This window comes from Rosa chinensis, chromosome 4 (genome assembly GCF_002994745.2).
Source record: "Rosa chinensis cultivar Old Blush chromosome 4, RchiOBHm-V2, whole genome shotgun sequence".
Taxonomy (NCBI): domain Eukaryota; kingdom Viridiplantae; phylum Streptophyta; class Magnoliopsida; order Rosales; family Rosaceae; genus Rosa; species Rosa chinensis.
Genome location: NC_037091.1, coordinates 55,933,380 through 55,956,840, shown reverse-complemented (window position 1 = coordinate 55,956,840; position 23,461 = coordinate 55,933,380). Strand labels below are relative to the sequence as shown.

The 23,461-nt window shown below is 39.4% G+C and overlaps 5 protein-coding genes across 6 annotated transcripts; 4 read left to right on the top strand and 1 right to left on the bottom strand.

Moving 5' to 3' along the window:
* The first annotated feature begins 3,174 nt into the window (after nucleotides 1–3,174).
* LOC112198396 (stemmadenine O-acetyltransferase) lies at nucleotides 3,175–5,377 on the top strand. 2 transcript variants are annotated; one of them, XM_040517467.1, is made up of 2 exons: nucleotides 3,175–3,422; nucleotides 3,837–5,377. In XM_040517467.1, the coding sequence occupies exon 2, from the start codon at nucleotides 3,858–3,860 to the stop codon at nucleotides 5,148–5,150; it is 1,293 nt and encodes a 430-aa protein (XP_040373401.1). In that variant the 5' UTR covers nucleotides 3,175–3,422; nucleotides 3,837–3,857; the 3' UTR covers nucleotides 5,151–5,377. The 2 variants fall into 2 exon arrangements, with proteins under 2 accessions (XP_040373401.1, XP_024195275.1); XM_024339507.2 differs by lacking the exon at nucleotides 3,175–3,422 and having other exon boundaries at nucleotides 3,492–4,209; nucleotides 4,330–5,377.
* A 6,091-nt stretch (nucleotides 5,378–11,468) lies between these two features.
* Nucleotides 11,469–12,806, top strand: LOC112199611 (stemmadenine O-acetyltransferase). Its single transcript, XM_024340596.1, has one exon. It carries the CDS (start codon nucleotides 11,469–11,471, stop codon nucleotides 12,804–12,806), a length of 1,338 nt encoding a protein of 445 aa, XP_024196364.1.
* Nucleotides 12,807–13,822: 1,016 nt separating this feature from the next.
* LOC112199941 (stemmadenine O-acetyltransferase) lies at nucleotides 13,823–15,568 on the top strand. Its single transcript, XM_024340936.2, has one exon. The coding sequence runs from the start codon at nucleotides 14,029–14,031 to the stop codon at nucleotides 15,370–15,372; it is 1,344 nt and encodes a 447-aa protein (XP_024196704.1). The 5' UTR covers nucleotides 13,823–14,028; the 3' UTR covers nucleotides 15,373–15,568.
* Nucleotides 15,569–16,362: 794 nt separating this feature from the next.
* Nucleotides 16,363–19,499, top strand: LOC112200709 (stemmadenine O-acetyltransferase). The gene has a single exon (XM_024341717.2). It carries the CDS (start codon nucleotides 16,545–16,547, stop codon nucleotides 17,862–17,864), a length of 1,320 nt encoding a protein of 439 aa, XP_024197485.1. The 5' UTR covers nucleotides 16,363–16,544; the 3' UTR covers nucleotides 17,865–19,499.
* A 243-nt stretch (nucleotides 19,500–19,742) lies between these two features.
* LOC112199610 (metal tolerance protein A2-like) lies at nucleotides 19,743–21,224 on the bottom strand. Its single transcript, XM_040517319.1, has 2 exons — nucleotides 21,124–21,224; nucleotides 19,743–20,762 (listed from the first exon to the last, which is right to left on the bottom strand). Exon 2 carries the CDS (start codon nucleotides 20,760–20,762, stop codon nucleotides 19,824–19,826), a length of 939 nt encoding a protein of 312 aa, XP_040373253.1. The 5' UTR covers nucleotides 21,124–21,224; the 3' UTR covers nucleotides 19,743–19,823.
* Between the last annotated feature and the right edge of the window lie 2,237 nt (nucleotides 21,225–23,461).

The window sequence follows — 23,461 nt, the reverse complement described above, 5'->3', positions numbered from 1 at the left end:
AATAATTGGCTAGTGCTTTTTTGAATAAACTAGCTTATTTATTTTCAGTAAGTGGTACTTGTCAATTTTAATAGTTTGCTTGGTTCCATAAATGGTTGATTCAAATTAGGAAATGATGTATGTGCCGTTCTGGCTATGATAAAGAATGAAATTATCGATCTGCTTCGTTAAAAAAAAAAAAAAATTGTTGGAATTGAATTTGCTCACCACACACCTTAACTGGAGTGGTGATACCACTACCACTCTCAATCTTGAAATGTATGCCACTAGTTAAATATGGTTAACATTAACATGCAATAAATGGACTGTCGGAAGGAAATTTGGATGATATGGACCCAACCACTTTGATAATGTGGCATCCATGATGGCGAAATTATTAAAAGAAATAGTGCTTCTATTCATACTTATACATTTGATATATAGACCTCTCCAAATTTTTGTAATTCATTTTATCCCATTTTGCCCCTCCAAAAAGAAAAAAAAGAAAAGAAAAGAAAACAACCAAGGTTGTCATTTCCATCTCTTCTTCTTTCCGCTCTTACGGACTTTCTCCTCACTCTTTGTTTCTTTTCATTCTCTTTGGTTGAAGAGTAATTTTGCTAATTAATTTTGGTAGGAGTTGATATTTTAGATTCAAGGACGGGGTTTTAGATTCAAGGACAGGGTTTTGATTTTAGATTTGGGAATTCTTCCTTTCTTGATCTATATACGAATAGAGAGAGGGTAAAGAGTGTTGTAGAGGTCTGCAACATTGCTTGTTGTAATTCCATGTTATTATTAGATTCGATGTCTTGATCCTTTTCTAGTTTATCAAGTTTTATACCACACGTAATCTAGTACGTGGTTTTAGCAATTGCATATTTGCAATTCTGCAATTTTCATACAATTCAAGTTTGCAAGCAGCAACATAAAAAAATAAATACTAGCTTCCCATGAATCACAATAAGCACAAAAAATTAGAAAACAAACAGAGAGAGAGAGAGAGAGAGAGAGAGAGAGAGAGAGAGAGAGAGAGAGAGAGAGAGAGAGAGAGAGAGAGAGAGAGAGAGAGAGAGAGAGAGAAGGAGACAGAGAGAGAGAGAGAAAGAAACAGAGAAGAATATAGTCGAAGACGCCGGTTGCATTAGTTTTTTTTTTTTCTTTTAATTTTTTAGGGAGACATAATGGGACACAAATGTTTACAAAAATCTAATGAGGTCCACATGCTAAATTGTGAAGATATAAATAGAAGTACTCTAAATGAAAAAAGGCAATACTTCGATAACCATAGCTGGTTAGCAAATGCTGACTGTATCCAATAATAAGAGGACATTCGTCTTTTTAGAATTTTTTTTTTTTTTGAAAGCTAGTGATCCACATGTGATGTTCACATGTTGGGATATATATAAAAACGCATATGATGACTCTTATCATTGGATAATGTCAGCCTTTGCTAATCAACTATGATTAGCAAAGTATTGTCCAGAAAAAAGAAAAAGAAAATTGATTCTTTAAGGTTATAAAGCACTCAAGTAAATGGCTATTATATGAAGGGTCCTTCCCCAAAAGCACCAAAATGAGCCAAACTTTACCCACTTACCCCAACAACAGATTTTTATTCTCACTAACCCAATTCAGAGTACAATGACAAATATACCCTCAGTCTAATTAAATAACTTCATTTTATGCCATTCTTTCATCTCTCTCTCTCTCCAGCACAGCACAATTTTTTTTTTCTCTCTCTCTCTCTCTCCATAATCACGTACAGATCACCGACCACCTTCACCGGAGAAAGTTTCACGGTGACATGGAGATCTATTCTTCCCGGACGGCGACTAATTCAACTGCGGAGGCGACGCATAAGACCCATGGCTCTACATTGTTCGACGCTGTCTGATTTGGACCGGACGATTTGCAGAACGGCGACAGGGATCTGTCCGACTCGCGACATCGTTGAGGAGGTCATCACCGGCTTCGATGAGATCGATCTCCACCGCTTGACCCAAAGACCCGATCAGGCGAGGGCTTCATCTCAGTTTTGCAGAACCACCAGCAGCCGTCATTTCAGCCTCGGGCTCCGGCGAGTTCAGATTTGTTTCAGTGATCGGCCAGATCGAATTCGATTCAGGCCTTGTCTCCAATTCAATCCTTTCAGCGCCAGAGGAGGAGTCGTGGACGAACGTCCGGTGCTTTAGAAAGTGAGGCCGAAACGAAAAGTATGGTTTTCGATAGACTCGGGGATTTGGTGCAGCAAGAAGAGAGGGTTCCGGTCAATCGGGGAAAAAGAAGATTGGGTGCCCAAATCATTTTCTGGGTGCCCAAATCAGATCAGATCAGATTTTTTTTTTTTAAGTATCGGGACAGAAGGAAAGGAAAAAAAAGTTTTGAATGTCTATTGGGGGGCAATAGATAGCTATTGGGGCGCAATAGATGTTTTGAATTGATGTAATCTCCTTGTTTTTTTTTCCGTTATCAAAGTTGTATTTGTCTAAATTTAGGGAGATTAGTTCCTATTTTAGTGACTGAAAGTCCTATTGGGGGGCAATAGACATCTATTGGGGAGCAATACATGACTGATAGTCGTCTATTGGGGGGCAATAGACGTTTATTAGGGGCAATAGACTATTAGAGTAATAGACGTCTATTGGGGGGCAATATACCTCTATTACCCCTCTATTAGGGGCAAAAAAATATTTCCGATGAGATTTTTAGCAAATTTAGGTGGGCGGCAGCTGGTGACCTGATTCCGACGGCCGGTGATCGGAATCAGATGAAAGTTGGCCGGAATTCGGCCGCCGGTAACCGGAATCCGGTGAAAGTTGGCAGGATTCCGGCGGTCGGTGATGGGACTCTGGCGAAGTCTTTATGGTTTCTCTCTCTTCCATTCTCTCTCTCTCTCTCTCTCTCTCTCTCTCTCTCTCTCTCTCTCTCTCTTTCTCTCACTTTCAAAGTAACAAAGAGGTGAGGGTAAAATGATATTAAAAAATAAAAAAAAATCTTAATGAGGTATTAGGGAAAATCTCCTTAGGGTAAGAGGGAATTAAAAAAACTTAATGAGGTAAGTGGAAAAAAAATCTCTAAAATTGGGGTAAATGGATAATAACCCTTATATGAAATAAATGAAAATGGTGGTATCTAATTGATATAAGGGAAAACCTCAGGGGGCATCGTTTCCATATTTTTATCCCACTGAGAACGTCCGGACCCAAAGCGGCAAAGACACTGGACATGAGTAAAGGCTCGTGCTTTCTTCAAAATTTCTCATCTCTGACTCTGAATCACCTTCGACTATGAATTCGTTAATGATATTTTCAGAGTCCATTTCAATTGCAACGGTATTGAAGTTACACTCTTTCCAATTCTACAGCTTCCTGCACCGCCTTGGCCTCAGCTTGCAGCGATGAACCGGCTAAAGGGAAAGCTTTTCCGGTGATGAAAAACCAGTGAGTAACTCCGGCTTTACTTTCCCAATATAACCCCATTTGGGTTCTCTCATTACTCCTCTGTTGCAGAAATTAAGTATTCTTAAAACTTCTAGTGGGAAATTTTTTTAATCATGGGTAGATTAGGACCACCTAATCCAAAAGAAAAAAAAAATCCTGCTATTATGTACTTTTTTCGGTCGAATTTACTGTTTCTATGAAGTTGAAAGCTTAGTACTTTGAATGTTAACATAGACTTTTCTGCTTTGTATTTTAGCAAGAAAGCTCAGCATCTTAGTACAGGACCACACAGTCAACAATCAAACTTAGAAGCCAATATCAATTGAACTACTTCTTCTTTTGTATATGTGTATTAGTTTTATCACAACCAAAGATCAGTTTTTTATTTTATTTTTTGGGCCACAACTCGATCAGTTGAGTTAATTAGGAAGAAGAATGAATATTGAAGTTGAATTGATCTCTGAGGAGATTATCAAACCATCTTCTTCAACCCCTGATGATCTTCGCCATTACCAGCTTTCCTTCCTTGATCAGCTATCCCCTCCAGTCTATAACCCTTTGGTCCTCTTTTATGAATTCAATGACGAGACGATGCCTAGCGTTACTGAAATATCCAACCACCTTAAGAAGTCCTTAGCCGAGGTCTTAACCCTTTTCTACCCATTAGCGGGACGAATCGCAGACAACAAATTTGTAGATTGCAATGATGAGGGCATTCCCTATGTTGAAGCTCATGTTAAGTGTGAACTTTCTGAAGTTCTCAACAATCCAGTCCCTGGTGAATTCAGTAAGTTCATGCCATTTGAACTAGATAATATTGCTAATAAGCTTCCTCTAGGCGTCCAGCTTAACATCTTTGAATGTGGAGGATTTGCTGTTGGTCACTGTATTTCTCACAAGCTAGCAGATGGATTATCTCATTTCATGTTCAGCAAAACTTGGGCTGCCACTGCCCTCGGAGATCAAGCCAAAATAGAGCCTCCGGAGTTTATTTCAGCAAAACTCTTCCCACCAAGGGATTTTACAGCCTATGATGCAGGCCTTGGCATCACAAGGAATAAAGTAGCAAAGAGGTTTGTGTTTAGTGCATCTATGATAGAGGCTCTCAGAGCAAAATATCAGAACAGCGAAGGCCTAGAAAACCAGAAACGCCCATCACGTGTTGATGCTTTGTCGGCTTTCATATGGAGTCGATATGTGGCCAACACCAAGGATACAGGACCTGCTGAGAAGTTGTACATGGTGCTCCATTCTGTGAACCTGCGTCCAAGGTTTGACCCCTCGTTGCCGCACCATTCTTTTGGAAATCTTTATCGTGCTGCCATGACAGCTCCTTTCTTAAGCAGTGGGGAAGAATGCTATGGCTTGGTGATGAGGCAGGTACGAGAAGAAATAGACAAGATTGACAATCACTACATGAAAGGTCTACAACAAGGTGCTGAGCACTTGAGTGAGCTTAATGAAAGTGTTGATAGTGTTATCAGTGGAGAGCTGATTACATTTAGCTTCAGTAGTTTCTGCAGATTTCCTCTGTATGATAATGATTTTGGTTGGGGGAAGCCTACGTGGGTATCATCACCACCACTGACCTTCAAGAACCTAGTGGTTTTCATGGATACCAAAGAGGCTGATGGAATAGAGTCATATATTAGTTTGGAGGAGGAAGTCATGGTTAAGTTTGAAACTGATATCGAGTTCTTGGCTTATGCGTCTCCAAGTGGGTGCTGAACTTTTTTGTTTATTGACAAAATAATCTTCTCTTTGGAGTTGATCGATTGTTGTTCTGCAGCTGATACTCATGCTTTTTGTAAAACTGTCAATTTGAATTACATGATGTATTAAACAAATTGTGGACTTCATTTTTGGTGATGATGAAACCTCCCTGTTTGGGTCGTTCACATTCATAATGTAGAATAGAAAGGTGGACGGTCCACGACGATGTAGCGTTATTATTCTTTATCAGTGTCAAAATATCGCTAAACAATATCGCTAAACATGTCAATAATGGAGCTATTTCTCTATCCACCACCTCAGGACCTCTTTTGATTTGCACCAAATTAGTAATTTGGTTCTTGCTGGTGCAATTAAACTCTGTTCAGACGGAGTCCATCAGGTTATTTCTCTGGGTTGAGTCCTCTGCTACAAAGCTACCTTCCAGTGCAGTGATCCCGAGTTCATCCCAATTGAACTAGATGATATTGCTGAATCTTTACGGTACAAAGTATGAAAATATAACTGGAGCGACTCAGACAGAATAGGGCTTTTGTAGCCAGTAGATGGGTCATTCTAATCTATCAACAACGGAATCCCAGTGAGTAAAAAGTCCTCACCTATAACTCCTGTTCAATCTCACAGTGCAGATAGTATGGCATACAGTATAAGCCCTTGATAAGATCAAGTCCGGTAAATATCCCCAGAGATATATTTATACTAGTTAATCTTAGCTAGAGTATGCTCTATGAAAGTTCAAGGCCATTTGCCTATGGAGTTGATGATTATTGTTAGGTTTAGGTGCCTGTTTCATTGCCTATGGATTTGATTTGAACATTTCAACATAATCAAATCAAATCCATATTCATCAAGGTTAATCAAGTTGACATTCGTCATAGTCTGAAGAAAGACAGGGTTATCCAATGATCGGAAGACTATCCCCTAAGCAGCAAAGCGGTGAGGTTTTTATTTATGCCTCTATTGGTTTGGGGAGGAAGTCATGGCTAAATCTGAAACTGATAGCTCTTTCTTGGTTTTGAAGTCTGAAGTCTGACCTTCTCCTCAATAATAGTTATCCAGCTGGTGTTAAGAGTATGAGACTTTGAAGTCTGACCTTTTGCTCACCACTTTTATTTTGTGGTTATATCACCACCCTATTAAAACTTGCCACGTCATATAAAATTAATTGAATACTTAAAATATAACTTTTTAATAAAATATTATGATTAACTATAATTGTGTTTTATAACACATGACAGTTTTGTATTGAATGGTGGTATCACCACCAAAGTATTGGTGGTGAGCAAATTTGAATCCTCCTCAATAAGTCGAACCACCCTATAATCAAGGCAAATAGCCTGATACTAAATCTGATTTGATTTGATATGATACGATATATATGAATATTGTATTTTTTTCCTTTTTGATTACATTAGTAAACTCAAATTGTACAACAACTAATTTTTTGTGAGTCGAACTCATAATCTTCCGCTTATATATATATATATATAATTATATATATATATATATAAAAGGCCGGTTCTGAAGCGGACGTCCGCAACTCAGAAAAAGTGCTGACGTCGCTCCTCCGGCCTCGATCGGGCGGCAACGGTGGCGTTTCTGTTACAGGACGGAACCAGGCCACGAAGTGAAGCAGTTAAGAAGCGGCTAGACTTGTCGGCGAAGGGTTTGAAGTCGAGCTCGATGGGCTTCCATGGTTTTCGGCGAGCTCGCCGCACACCGCTGAGTTTCCGATCACCTTCGCCTTCACTGCTTGATCGAGGCCGTTCGGGATGTCCAGAGGGTGCGTCCGGCACCCGCAGCGCAGCAAACGCCGCCTTCCCAACATTGGAGGAGGGACGTCCGCACTTTTCTGGGTTGCGGACGTCCGCTCTCGAAAGGCTGGGTATATATATATATATATACAGATCCTATCCAGAGCGAGGCCTCGCTTTGAAATTTCAGAGGGAGGTTAGGGTTTAGGGTCACTTTTCGGTCTCATATCCACATCTCAACCGTTTATTTTTTAGGTACTAATGTATAAATCATCTCTGCAAAATTTCAACGAAATTGATGGTCTTTAAGGTATCTAACTCGCTTAAACAAATTTACGAACTGAATCTGTCCAACCTGAACCGTACTAGCTTTAAGGCAGTTATCAATGTCTTAACGATCATCAATTTGGCTGAAATTTTGCAGAGATGATCTATACTTTAGTACCTAGAAACTGAACGGTTGAGATGTAGATATGCGACAGAAAAGTGACCATAAACCCTAACCTCGCTCTGAAATTTCAAAGCAAGGCCTCGCTCTGGATAGGGCCCTTCCACTAAGGGATCCATTTTTTTAACCAAATCAGTGATCGTTAAGGTATTAAACTAGATTAAATCAATGGACGAACTAAATTTGTCAAACTTGAATCGTTCATACTTATAATTATAAATCACCGTTTTGAATGTCTTAACGATCACCGATTTGGCTGAAAATTTGCAGAAATGATCTATACATTAGACCTAAAAACTGAACGGTTGAGATGTCGAAATGTGATCAAAAGTTGGTCTAATCCCCTATCCCTAGAAAAGACCAAAAAAAAGGTATCCCTCACTAGAAGGGTGCTCTACACACACACAACCAATACAACCTGCAATACAACCACAATCTAACTTGCACGAGATTCCACAATTGGGTAGTCCTGAGGGTGAATAATGGAATGGTAAAGATTACATTACTCGAAAGTCTCCCACGGTAAAAGGGGATCATTTCAACATAATCAAATTCATATGAATTCATTAAGGTTAATCAAGTTAATATTCGTCCTAATTATGAAGAAAACAAGGTTATCCAATGATCAGAAGACTATATATATATATATATATCTATATCTATATCTATATCTCTGTGTGTGTGTGTGTGTGTGTGTGTGTTTCTACAAGTTTTGAGGCATATATATTGTTTGGGGAGGAAGTCATGGCTAAATCTGAAACTGATAGCTCTTTCTTGGCTTTGAAGTCTAAAGAAGTCTGACCTTCTCCTCAATAATAGTTATTCAGCTGGTATTGAGAGTATGAGACTTTGAAGTCTAACCTTTCCTCAGTAAGTTGGACCACCCTATAATCAAGGCAAATAGACTAACATACAAGTTTTATTACTAAATCTGATTTGGTTTAATATGATACGATATATATATATATATATATATATATATGTTTAGAGGCATATATATTGTTTGGGGAGGAAGTCATGGCTAAATTTGAAACTGATAGCTCTTTCTTGGCTTTAAAGTCATAAAGAAGTCTGACCTTCTCCTCAATGAGAGTTATCCAGCTGGTATTGAGAGTATGAGACTTTGAAGTCTGACCTTTCCTCAGTAAGTTGGACCACCCTATAATCAAGCCAAATAGACTAACATACAAGTTTTATTACTAAATTTGATTTGGTTTAATATGATACGATATATATCCAACGAGATCAAATGATATTGGCCCTTTTTTTAAAATTTATTATTATTGTTAGAGTAAATGTCACAAACAGTAAGGGGTCATTCGACACTTTAATTCCCTACATTTTATAGCTATCATATTGGTACCTCAAAATTAATTTCTGATATACTTTTAGTCACCTCCAATAGTTAACACTATTAATTTTTGGGAAAAATTCATGAATAGTACCCGAATTAAGGCCCACTATTATTTTTAGTACACCAAGTTCTAAAATATAAACTTTGGTACATCAAATATGAAGCCCGACTCAATATACATACACAACGTCAATGACTCCGTTAATTGTAGTGACAGGTGTCATAATATGAATGGTAATTTGGTCTCTTCAAACTTTTTGCTCAGAGCACCCATTTCTCCCTCTTCTCTTACTGTGGGCACCCAGTTCTGTCTCTTCTCTTACTCTCAACACAATCTCTCTCTCTCTCTCTCTCTCTCTCTCTCTCTCTCTCTCTCTCTCTCTCTCTCTCTCTCTCTCTCTCTCTCTCTTTCTCTCTTTCTCTCACCTACTTGCACAATGCAGCGCCACCACCCTTTCATCATCAGTTTCTCCAACCCCCAATAGAACTCAACCCACACCTTTAACCGCTGACCACTGTTCGACCTTCACAATTGATCTCAAACATGACCGCCGGTTGTTAGCTCCGTCGTGAATGTCAGGTCTGTCGGGGATATCATGACGCTGGCCGCCGATGCTGCAACACCCAAACCAAGTGCAAAACCCATATAAAAATATACAATCTTGCGCAAGATTCAACACAAACAAAAACCCCCAACTGAAAGAAAAAGAAAACCCCTTTCTTCAATCTTGAATCAAACATACGAATCCCAACAAGAAACCCCATTATAACCAAATTGATCAGTAACCCAGATCGGGAAGCCCTTCAATTGTTCGAAATCGACTATAATTTCAATTGGGTTTTCTTGAAGCTTCAACGGGAACAGGGCCATGCTACATTTCTTTGAGCTCATCTTGCTGTTGAACCGTTTTTTGTTGCTTCATGGCTCCAGTAGCAGAAACTCATTTCATGGCTACGTTGATGATTTACTATTAAACTAAAACCTTCCCTTCTCATCAATTAATCTTCTTCAATCTTCTTCCTTCTTTCCCCATCCCAAAGCTCTATGTAAAAAGATGTAAATCAGAAAAGATGTATGGATATATGTGGACACACAACGCCATATGATCTTCTTTGAGAGAGAGGGAGGGAAGGAGGGAGAGAGTTAGAGTTTGGATGGTGATGAATAAAGGAAGCCTGGGGATAATGTATGAGACGAGGATCAGCTGGGGGAGGGAGAAGAGAGGAGAGAGAAAGAGAGGGGGGATGCAAACTAACAGAGTCATTGACGTCGTGTATGTATATTGAGTTGGGCTTCATATTTGACATACCAAAGTTTATATTTTAGAACTTGGTGTACTAAAATTAATAGTGGGCCTTACTTCGGGTACTATTCATGAATTTTTCCCTTTACTTTTTCTTTTTGTCAAGGGCATTTTCATCTTATTCTCTCTCTCTCCCTCGCCACCACCGTCTTGACTGAGATAATTATTCACTGATCAATAACTAAAAATTAAAAAAAGAAGAAGCATAAATAGTATTAGAATATGAAAAACGAGAAGTGATTAACTTAATCAATTAACCTAAGAGAGAAAAAGATTAAGGGTGCGGCTATTGTCACCCTACCATTTTATTTGTTCACCCTACTTGCTCATTACACCTTATGTTTTAATTTCAATTATTAAATTTACTTATCTAACACATTTATCTTTCCAAAAATAACCTTATATAACATATCCAATTAAAAAAAAATTAACTAAAATCTCTCATTTAATTTATACCAATAAAAAAACTAAAATATGCTAAAGTCTTCGAATAAAATCATAATCTGATTTACTTTAATTTTAATTGTTTTTTTCTTTTCAGTATCATCATTTGTCTATTTCAATCTATATTAAAATATTAGTAATTTAACAACTATAAGCAAAAAAGAAGAGGTTGATTTTTTTTTTTTTGTGTTTTAAATTTTTACTTTCGGTGTTCACTAAGAGTATTGCAAAGATTTTAATGAAATTAGCATTACTAGTTTTGTAAATTGAATAACAAATTCGATGAGGAGGCAACAAAGAGACAAAAAAATATAGTAAAAAAATTCAAATTTGGATTGAGAAGATGAAGATTAATGTTATCTAATGAAAAAATAAGTAGTCTTTGTATTTAATTAATTGGTTATGTATATATTTTTCCTTATAGATTTGGATTTTAGAAAATTAGTGTACTTATTAGTCATTTTACACTTGGGTAATATAGTTTTTCAATAATTCAAATGTTTGTAGGGTGAACTAAGAAAATAGTAGGGTAGCAATAACCGCACATCCACACCCAAGATTAAAAGACCCTTGACAAAAAAAGTAGTTAACTATGTTATTAATGGAGGGTAAGCAGTAAAATTATGTTGGTTACTAAATTTTAAGGTACTAATGTCATACTTTTAGAATGTTAGCGACTAAAATCTCAAATGATCTGGAAGAGTTTATTATTCTTAACATGAGCCATGTGTTTGTATGTATTACTTTATCAATAGCTTGTCTTCCTGGCAAATAATTTCTAATCGATTTTTAATTCGTTTGAGCTCTGCACGATGATTATACATTTAGTTGTCTATGTATATGATCTGATCAGAGTAGGGCAAATTATTAATAGTACATTATTATAGCCAGACCAGGAGTTATTAAACAATTAGTTTTGTATCTGTCTATAAACTTGATCAGAGTAGGGCTAATTAATAGAACTACATAACCTTAGTACTCGAGTTCAAAAGATCGATCTAGCTACTAAGAATGAAGGTTGAAGTAGAAGTAATCTCCAAGGAGATTATCACCCCATCTTCTCCAACCCCTGCTCATTTTCGCCATTACCAGCTCTCCTCCTTTGATCAATTAGCTCCCCCAGTCTATAACCCTTTGGTCCTCTTCTACGAATTCAATGACAAGACAGTGCCCAACATTACTGAAATATCCAGCCACCTCAAAAAGTCCCTAGCCGAAGTCTTAACCGTTTTCTACCCATTAGCCGGACGAATCAAACACGACGACTGGCTTGTTGATTGCAATGATGAGGGCATTCCCTACCTTGAAGCTCACGTCAATTGCAAACTCTCTGACTTCCTCAAGAATCCGATCCCTGATCAACTTAGCAAGTTCATGCCATTTGAACTTGATGATCATATTGGTAAGGAGTTGGTCCTAGGGGTCCAGCTCAGCATCTTTGAATGTGGAGGATTTGCAATTGGTCAATGCATCTCTCACAGGCTTGCCGATGGGTCATCTTATTTCATGTTCAGCAAAACTTGGGCGGCCATAGCCCATGGCGAGTCCAACATAGAGCATCCAGACTTTCTGTCAGCAACACGTTTTCCACTGAAGGATGTTATGGCATATGATCCAAGCACTGAAATCTCCAGGAATAAAGTCACAAAGAGGTTTTTATTCAGTGCCTCTATGATAGAGGCTCTCAGAGCAAAGTATGGGGAAAGCGCTGTAGGCATAGAAGAAAACCAGAAACGCCCATCACGTGTCGATGCTTTAACGGCTTTCATATGGAGTCGATATATGGCCAATACCAATAAGATTACAGGACCTCATGATGAGAAGTTGTATAGGATCGCCCATGCTGTGAACCTACGCCCAAGGTTTGATCCACCATTGCCACAACATTCTTTTGGAAACATTTACCGTGGTGCCACGTCAGGTCCCTTGCTAAGTACTGGGGATGCATGCAGTGCATATGGTCGGGCTATGAGGGAAGTACGAGAAGAAATAAACAAGATCGACAATGACTGCGTCAAAGGACTACAGCAGGGTGCTGAGCAGTCTGGGCTCCCCTTCAATGAGAATACTGGTAGGCTAACCGAACTAGAACTGGTTACGTTGGGCTTCAGTAGCTATTGCAGGTTTCCAGTGTATGATAATGATTTCGGTTGGGGAAGGCCTGCGTGGGTGTTCTCAACACCATTAACCTTCAAGAACGTAGCAACTTTCATGGACACCAAAGAGGGTGATGGAATAGAGGTATACATCAGTTTGGAGGAGCAACTCATGGCTAAATTTGAAACTGATGCTGAGTTCTTGGCCCCTATGTGTCTCCAAGTGGGCGCTGAAGAGCCCTTTGGTTGTTAACAAATAGCTACCAGTCCTGCTCTCATAATTTATACAACATCGTGTGCCGTTCTGAAATTTGGTCTCATCTATTTGGTAACTAAATTAAGTTTCGAGTAAATCTGGTCATCTTTTGGTAAGTAATGGTTATCTTCTGGGTACCGAAAGGATGACCAAATATCCAAAAACTCAAAGTTTCATTACGAGATAGATGGTCGCTCAAAACAACTCAATAAGTGTGACTGCCTGGCTGGTCTGCTCTTAAATTGTGGGATTTTTTTTTTCTAATAATAGTATTTGTTGATGTCAATCATGGGGTAATATATGCAGTAAGTAGCTCAGAGCATGAGGAGGGTCAATCTCCTTAATTCGCAGCAAAATAGTTTTATCTTCATTGCTACTAAGTGGGATATCCCTTTGAGTTGAGATCTTGTTCTTAGCTCGTGTTTTCTTCGGAGGCTTTTCTCTTTGTTTTCTTTGTTTGGCAGGGTTGTTCCTCGTTGGTTGTTTAAAATAGCTTTATCTTGCTAGCTGATGCAATTAGACTCTGTAATTCAGTGTAAACAGTGTTTCAGCACTGTTATGCATGCTTTTTATAGTGTGAAATATTTGACTTCCTGGACTAGTCTGTTGTCTGCATACTTTGTGTTTTCTTTGAAGTTCGAACTTTCTCTAAACGTCTTGCCCTTTCTTGTTAACAAGGATGTTAGGTTATCTTACCTGCACTTCACACGCTACATATATACTGTTCTGCAAGAAAAGTCGGACTAATAATGTACCAAATCACAAATATTATATTTCTGCTTTTCTTAGAATTAGGCACTTTTAATGGAGCGATGAGTTGACTCTATCTGAGAATGATCCCTATCATAATCTCATTGGAAAATCTTTCCAAGCTAATCCTGAGATATATCTCTTGTAGCACAAGAAAAGAAAAGATTTTTAATTTTTGTATGATACTTCAGAAAATTATAAAAAACATAATGTGATGCTATGCTGCACAAGTATCTAATTGTGATTCGTCTTTTGGAGTTTAAGAAAAAGAAAATCAGAGAGAGTATAGGACGTCATTGTGATATCAATTCATGAGCATGTATTTGCTTAACCCATGGGCCTTTGTTAATTAATTTTTTAAGATGCATTCTATCCCCTTAGCATTTAGCTGTAGCTTTATGTAAGTCTAACTGAAACACATACAACTATACAAGCACAACCAGACATACCCATTGTTTGTAGGAGATCAATGATCATGAAGGTTGAGGTTGAGGTTGTCTCCAGAGAGCTTATCAGACCATCTTCTTCAACCCCTGACCACCTGCACAGATATCAACTCTCCTTTCTTGACCAGATATCTCCCCCAGTCTTTAGTCCTTTGGTTCTATTTTATTCATCATCCGAGGCTGATACAAATTTTGACATTGCTGATATATCGAATCGGCTAAAGAAATCCCTCTCCGATGTCTTGGTCCAATTCTACCCACTCGCTGGACGAGCAAATGACAACATGTTCATAGACTGCAACAACAAGGGCATACCCTTCTTGGAAACTCGAGTAAACTGCCAACTATCTGATGTTATCCAAAACCCAGTTCCCAGTGAACTCAACAAGTTGATTCCATTTCAACTAGACGAAGTTGCTGATCTAGCCCTTGGTGTCCAACTAAATGTCTTTGACTGTGGTGGAGTTGCAATTGGTGCTTGCATTTCTCACAAGATTGCAGATGCGTTATCGTTTTTCATGTTCATCAAAACTTGGGCTGCCACTGCTAGAAAAGATCATTATCATCAGACAGATGATCATGTAGTTATGTCTCCACAGTTTGTATCAGCCACACTGTTCCCACCAAGGAACATATCCGGGTTTAATCCACGTGTTGGGATCGCAAAAGAGAATATCGTAACAAAGAGGTTTGTGTTTGATGCTTCCAAGATAGATTCTCTTAAATCAAAATATGGTGTTAATGATAATGATCATGAGCATGGGCAGAGCCTAGAAAGTTACCAAAGACCGCCATCTCGTGTGGAGGCTCTATCTGCTTTCATATGGAGTCGCTATGTGGCTGCAACCGAAGTTGGGTCTGAAGCACCTGAGAGGGTCTATGCCATTGTTCATGCTGTGAACCTCAGGACAAGGTTTGATCCACCACTGCCAGAATGCTCTTTCGGGAATCTCTACCGAATTGCAGTTACGGTTCCACGTCTGGATACAGGGGAGGAGTGCTATGATCTTGTGAGGCAGGTCAGAGAGCAAGTGAGTCATATTGACAAGGATTATGTGAAGAAATTGCAGGAGGGCAGTGAACACTTGGGTTTCATCAAACAAAGCTCTGAGAATTTCTACAAGGGAGAGATGGTTACACTGAGCTTCACAAGTTTGTGCAGATTTCCTCTGTATGAAGCTGATTTTGGATGGGGAAAGCCTACTTGGGTCGGCTCTCCTGCCCTGACTTTCAATAATTTGGTTGTTTTTATAGACACTAAATCTGGGGGTGGAATAGAAGCATACATTAACATGAAGGAAGGAGATTTGGCTAAAATTGAATCTGATAAAGAGTTCATTTCATTTGTTTCAAGTGAGTCAAAGTAATGAAGAATGTCAGTTGTAAAAAAAAAAAAAGTAATGAAGAATGTCTGCCTGCCAATGCAGCTCTTGGTTCTCTGTTGTTGATTGATGCCATATATTCTAGGTGTGAATGAGTCTATTATTGTTATTGTATTTGGTAAACTGCTACTTGTGAAATAAGATTGTTAAATTTTTTTTTCTTCAATAAAAAGCTGGTGCGGCTGCTTTGGCTGCTTTCAAGCCTTAATTAATGAAACTGCCAAATACAAGGGGGGACATTGAGCCTAAACCCTTGATTACAATAAGCATCTAGAGTATATTTCAAAATAATATCAGGAACCTTTACAGAAGACATGTATTCTAATAAGCACCAGCTAGCAAAGAGTGCTCTACTGGCTATTTCATTTGTTTTGACATAGCGGTGACATAACGGAAAGATAACTCGATATGTAACTCGATTACAAAGTAGCTTAATTACCATAAGCACAGCTTTCCTAATATGTTGCCGCTAGATGATAAATCCGACAATACTTAGCTTTACCCTACCACTAGGCGGTAGCAACTATTTGACGACTCACTGCCTACCTAGAGCAAACAAGGCACTTTGAGTGCACATACAGGCACAACGCTCGACTAGCCCTACACAACTATTATAGGGACTTATTACTCGCAACAAGCGCAACAAAATTAAACAACAAAAGTAATTAAAAGCTTTAAAGAAAAAAAACAACCTGGGCAGGGCCCAAAAAAGCCCAAGCCCAAGCACTACCCAAAGAGATAAGGGAGACCCGGCCCACTAGCCAAGTCCAGCACCGGCCCACCTCTAGCCACAACCGTCGACCCGGTCCCACCCCGTCCCCCAACCTGGCGAAGTCGACCCGGACCACCACCTGTCAGAAGCCGTTTAATTTCTACTTTTCATCACAAAGTTCATTATATATTCTTTTTTTTTTGTCAAGTAAGTTCATTATATATTCTTTAAGACTTCAATTTGATACAATTCTTCATTGTAAATGCATATTGAAAATTGATGATGGAAACAAAAAAACAGACAGAGTAACTTTGGGTATTCCTCCAAAGTTGTTGTCAATGGGGATTATCTTATTTCATTTAGACATTGATCTATTTGAGTAGAACCAACTATTCTTTCTTTGACAAGAACTCAACACTGTTCAAGTTCAGAGAGACAGATCAAGATGAAGATTGAAGTTGAAGTAATCTCTCAAGAAACAATAAAACCTTCAACTCCAACCCCTCACCATCTCCGCCATCACCAGCTCTCCTTTCTCGACCAGTTAGCTCCCCACGCCTACGTCCCTTTCCTCTACTTCTACTCCCTCCCCGATACTCACAACAACCACACCCAAATCTCCACCCACCTCAAGAAATCTCTCTCCAAAATCCTAACCCAGTACTACCCAATAGCCGGCCGAGTCAAATTCAACCTCTTTGTGGATTGCAACGACCATGGAATCCCCTTCTACGAAGCTCGAGTCAAATCCCACTCACTCTCTGATGTCATCACCAATCCCTCCCTCCCCGAATTGAACAAGTTGTTACCTTTCGAGCTCGACGTGGTCACAGACATAGCTCTCGGAGTTCAACTGAATCTGTTTCCGTGCGGAGGAATTGCCATTGGGTTGTGCGCTTCGCATCGAATTGCAGATGCGTTGTCATTTTTCACGTTTGTCAAGAACTGGGCATCAACTTCTTGTGGAAATGAGTGTGTGAATCCGGATTTTTCTGCAGCTTCGATCTTCCCTCCAAAGAATATGGATGGGTATGACGGCGTTCCTCTCCCGAAAAGGAAAGATATTGTGACCAAGAGGTTTGTGTTTGATGGGTCGAAGATCGAAGCTTTACGAGCAACGTATGCAGAGAGCATCAGACTGAAGACCAAGAAACGCCCGTCTCGGGTTGAGGCATTGTCTGCCTTCTCGTGGAACAGGTTTATGGCCGAGGTTGCAAAAGAAGAAGAATCAAGTTCAAGAAGGTTGTACACGGTTGTGTATATTATGGATCTCCGTTCGAGGTTTGACTCACCTCTGCCGCAGAATAGTTTTGGGAACTATTACCGGGCAGCCACTGCAACTCCAACATTGGTTGATGGGGAGGAGAGAGGTGGCCTTGTGAGGCAGGTGATTGAGGAAATAGAGAAGATTGATAGTAAGTATATGAGGAAATTTCAAGATGGCTATAAGGAACATTTGGATTTCATGAGGAGAAGGATGGAAAGGGCTGCAAAAGGAGAGCTTGTTACAGTGACGTTTTCAAGTCTGTGCAGGTTTCCATTGTATGAGGCTGATTTTGGTTGGGGGAAGCCAGCGTGGGTGAGCATGGCTTCCATGAGAATCAACAACCAAATAGTTTTTATGGACACCAAATTGGGTGATGGAATAGAGTCGTATTTTAGCTTCAAGGAGGAAGACATGGCCAAGTTTGAACTTGACTCAGAGTTCCTCGGGTTGATTTCTCCAATTGGTAATGTCAAGAAAAATCCATTTGCACGTCTTTAAATATAAGTTGAATCATCCATCAATAATATTTCTAGTGTAGCAATGTGATCACATTATGCATTACTCTTGCCTTATATAAATAATTTAGATGTATAAAATGTTACAATATATCTGTGGCTTAATAAGATGTAATGCTTGGATTCAAAGATGCATATGCTGGCAGCTCTTGATCACACTCGAATAGTGTCATGTCTTCTTCGCTCAAGCTTACTCAGGACTCCATTCCATCACGGCCTTTTATATCCATCAGATATACCATATTCTTGGCTGTTGGAATAGCTGAGCTCACCCAAATTGGTTTTCCACACCCAAAGTCTGCACCCTCGTATAGTGGAAACCTAAACCAACTTGTGCACACATAGAAGTCCATGCCATCACTGGTTAGCATTCTTATAGCCTCGTTCTGAGGCTCACTTATTACTGAAATATCCTCACTCAGTGGTAGTCTTTTTGCTTTCTTGCAAAATTCTTCACTGCCTTCCCTTAATTGAGTTAATTCAGTAACCAAGCCATGTAACTCTGCCTATGTGTCTTCTGCCCTCGCAATAAAGACCCAACAAACTTCCCAACAGAGTTATTTGGTAGGGGAGGGACTATTCTGTTTTGAATGTTCACATTTTGGTACAGGGACGATAGCCTAGATGAGGATCCGAAATTTGTCCTTGAAGCCTTCATTGCACATTTCCAGATGAGTGCTGCTACCCTCTCCATCTTTGTCGGTTGTTTGACACTCACAGAAGGTGCTTTGGCCCTAAGAACAACAATCTTTGAGCCATTGAATACAAACCTCTTTGTTGCAGATTTGTGTTCTCTGATCTTAAGATTTTCAAGATCTGATGGAGTCATCGAGATATCTCTTGGTGGGGTTATTAACATGGCATTGAATATAGGATCCACTTTCTGGCCAATCCCAGAAGCATTATTGGCCCAACTTCTGATGAATGTGCTCAATGTGGCTGCATCAGCTATCTTGTGAGAAAGACATAAGCCAAGGCATAAGCCAAGGCCAATTGCACCACACTTAAAAGTAGTTGGCTTGAACATGCAGCACACATCCCCTGCCTTCTAGAAAGACTTCACAATTGATAAGCAGCAACTGTTTTAGTACCTCGTGGTCTGTTGCTTTGAGAATGTCTGCAAGAAGGCAGCTGACTTGAGCTTCAGTGAACCCCGCTCCATCATCATTGCAGTCAATGGAGGAATTGTCTTTGATTCTTCCAGCAAATGGGTAGAAGCAAGTCAGAGTTTAAGATAGCGATTTCTTTAGCTGCAAGGTTCTTCCAGCTGCAGCAGTACGATCACTTGTGGTATAGAAGAGCAGCAACGGAATGCAAGTAGCAGGAACCAGTTGGTCCAAAAGGGAAAGATTGAAGGTTTTCAACTGGATGGGAGTTAAAGAAGAAGGTTTGCTGTTTTTTTTTTTTTTTTTTTAGCAATAATACCAATCTCTATAGTTGTCATTTTCTTCTTCTTGCTCCAAGTGTTGATAGGTTTCAACTCACTTTGGAAAGTTGTTTAGTCTCTACATGTTTATAAGCACAAGCACAACAATCTAACTACTCACATGCAAATGCTGTGAATGGGAGTTTGTTGAATGAAATTACGTACTGAAAAATCTTTCAGTTTTTCCTTGAACTCTAAGTCAGTAATGGTTAGCGAGTTTACCAAAATAACCATACCTTCGACGAATTCCAATATTTACTAGTATTGTGGAAAACGAATGACTTTACCTTTGCTTAAGAACAGAATTTAGTAGTACCTTAAAATTACTTGGTTCTTTGAATGCTTATATGTGGATTAGTATACAGTCTTCTTTTGTTAAACTGGAGCAAAGCCAAGCAGATGAACATAACAAAAAGACTTTATTGAGATGCTAGCTGCTGAGGCTCAATTTGAAATTGTTACATGAGTTATATTGTACTCTGTTTTGATATAATTTATAGCAATTTCTAACACCCTTTAAGAATTAGCTTCTGGGTTGACAATTAGATGGCAAGTTAGTAAATTCTTCCCAGGAGTTATGCACCATATGTGCAGTTCATGACAGGCAACTACTGCATCCAGCTCACACAAAGCTTTCTCAAGCTTTAAGGTGTCGATCCCTCTTGGAGTGCTCTCCATAAGAACCCCAACAATTTTCCGCAGCATGCCGATGGTTGTAGCCAGCACAGCTATTGAAAATACTAGTGTGCATATGAGATCAGCGATCTTCCATTCAGGCTTAGCACATATGACCACTGCGGTGACCATCACTCCAATGCTCTGAATGATATCCCCAAGTACATGAAGATATGCCCCATGGAGGTTCATATTGCGACGATTGTGATGTGTCCCATTGTTATCTGTATGATCATCATCATCATGATCCTCGTTCTGATGATGATCACCATGGCTGTTGCCATGGTTGTGATCATGACCCAACAAGACCGCCATGGCGATGTTAAGCACTAGACCCACGGTGGAAACAATAAACATGAGAGAGCCTTTAACTTCGCCAGGGTTGCCATTCTTAAGTCTCTCAATGGCTTCATAAATTAGAATACCAGCAGTGAGCCATATTATAAGGATTGAAAAGAAAGCACCTAGGGTTTCAATCCTTAAGAAGCCATAAGTCTTGCCTGGAGTTGCTTTCCATCCCGATGCCCAAACTGAGAACACAGAAATTGCGAATGCCACAACATCTGCTAAGACATGTAGCGCATCGGACCGAATTGCCAAACTATTGGCTTTGATGCCTACAACAATATCCACTGTCATGAAAATGACAGAGGCTACGAGTGCTATCATCAGCTTTCTCTTGGATGCCTCTCCATATTTGGAGGTTAACGCTTGACAGGGTCCTTCCCTGCAAGTAATGTTGCTACTGTTTGTCTCCAGAGAATGACTCCCTAATTCCATCTGAAAATTAAGCAACAAGAAATTCTATGGCTAAAGTATCATATATACAGTAATAAAGAATAAAAAAAAATTTAGAGCATGCAAGGGAATCATGTGGAACTAACTGATACAAGAATATGCATGACTTATGGAACTAGGATAGGGCCAAACTGATTATCTTGCAGATCCCAACCGAGTATATTTATCCATGAAAGCAAAAATGACAGGCTAAATCAACGACGCCGATACAACTCATACAGTATACTAAACTTAATTTCCCCTCCCCTCTATCTGGCCAATTGAAATGGCATTAGGTTAATGGATTCCAACACAAGGAATCAGAAAAGGAATAATGAATCTGGAGAGAGATATATTCATTTACCTCCGAATTCAGTCTTGTTTCTTGACTTGCAGAAGTGTAATGTACGAAACACAGAGGAGGAATATTACTTGATCACTTCGATAGTTTTCAATTCACTGTGAAGAGGTATTCAGCATCTAGCTAGATACTGATATATATATATATATATATATATATATATATATATATATATATATATATATATATATATATATATATATATAAGAGCGAGGCATCGCTTTGAAATTTCAGAGCGAGGTTAGGGTTTAGGGTCACTTTTCGGTCTCATATCCACATCTCAACCGTTCAGTTTTTAGGTACTAATGTATAGATCATCTCTGCAAAATTTCAACAAAATTGATGGTCTTTAAGGTATCTAACTCGCTTAAACCAATGGACGAACTGAATCTGTCCAACCTGAACCGTACTAGCTTTAAGGTAGTTATCAATGCCTTAACGACCATCAATTTGGCTGAAATTTTGCAGAGATGATCTATACATTAGTATCTAGAAACTGAACGGTTGAGATGTGGATATGCGACCGAAAAGTGACCCTAAACCCTAACCTCGCTCTGAAATTTCAAAGCGATGCCTCGCTCTGGATAGGATTATATATATATATATATATATATATACACAGATCCTATCCAGAGCGGAGCTCCGCTTTGAAAATTAACGTGTGAAGTTCTAGTTTTGGGTTACTTTTCGGTCGCATATCCACATCTCGACTGTTCAGTTTTTAGATACTAGTGTATAGATCGTCTCTACAAATTTTCAGCCAAAATGATGATCGTTAAGACATTGATAACTGCCTTAAATCTAGTACGGTTCAGGTTGACAGATTCAGTTCGTCCACTGGTTTAAGTGAGTTAGATACCTCAAAGATCATCAATTTGGCTGAAATTTTGCATAGATGATCTATACATTAGTACCTAAAAACTGAACGGTCGACATGTGGATATGAGACCAAAAAGTGACCCTAAACTCTAACCTCGCTCTGAAATTTCAAAGCGATGCCTCGCTCTGGATAAGATCTGCATATATATATATATATATATATATATATATATATATATATATATATATACGACCGCGTTCTGAAGTGGACGTCCGCACTTTCGTTAAAGTGCGGACGGCGCTGCTGCAGCTCGGCTCGGGGTGCGACGGAGCGGCGGAGCTTGCCGAACGGACGCCACGGGTCAGACGGACTGGTCTGCAGTCGGTGGAGTCGCCGGCGACGTGGTTGCAGCCTTGCCCAGAAACCTGCAGTTGCAGGTGAGCTCGCTGCCCAGAAACCTGCAACTCCGACCTTGAACGCTGCCCAGAACGGTCCGCCAAGCCTCCGGCCTCCGTCCGCCAAGCCCCGAGCCGCCGGCCAAGCCTGGAACGCCGCCGCTGCGTCGCCGTCCGCACTTTAGCCAAGTGCGGACGTCCGCTTCAGAACCCGCCCGTATATATATATATATATATATATATATATATATAATATATATATATATATATATATATATATATATATATATATATATATATATAGCAGTATAGCACGTACAAGCACGAGAACAAACAGAGGAAACGTGTAAGAAATAGAGTTTGTTACATAAAATGGCGCAATGAGACTTCTATTTAGTTCCTACACATGAGGGAAAGCGAATTGAAAACTTTATGGTTAGGTGCCTTGGTTGTATTCATGCTATCTGTTTCAGAATACAATTTGCATTTTGCAGAATTTCAGTCGCATGCTTTTGTTTTTTTGTTATGGGGTATCCTTAAATAAAGGAGTGAGGCTACCTAAACTGTCTTGGAACTCTAATTAGGGGGAGGGGGGGGGGGGGAGGCATCATTGAGCCTAAACCCCTAATTACAATAAACATCTAAAGTATTCTGTAAAATAATGTCAGAAATCTTTACACAAGACATGTATTCTAAGTTTCTAACAAGCACCAACTAGCAAAAAATGCTCTATTGGGTACTCTATTTGCTTTGACATAGAGGTGACATAACGGAAAGATAACTTGAGTAACCCGATTATAACGTAGCATAATTATCATAAGCATAGCTTTCTTACTATGTAGCCGCCAGATGATAAATCCGACAACACTTAGTGTTACCTTGCTACTAGGAAGTTGCGACCATTTGACAAAGTAAGGAACTTGCCGCCTATCTAAAGCAGACAAGGCACATAAGATGTGTAACTCGGAACCAAGCCCACATCCCCTACCACGTACTAGTAGATACTTAATGTGGTTAGTAATTAAATTTTGTGTATAGGTAAGGTTAGATCTAAGAAGAAAATGAAAAGACTTTCTTCATTGCTCAGGAATGAGACTTATGAAATTGAAGACCTTACTTTGCGATG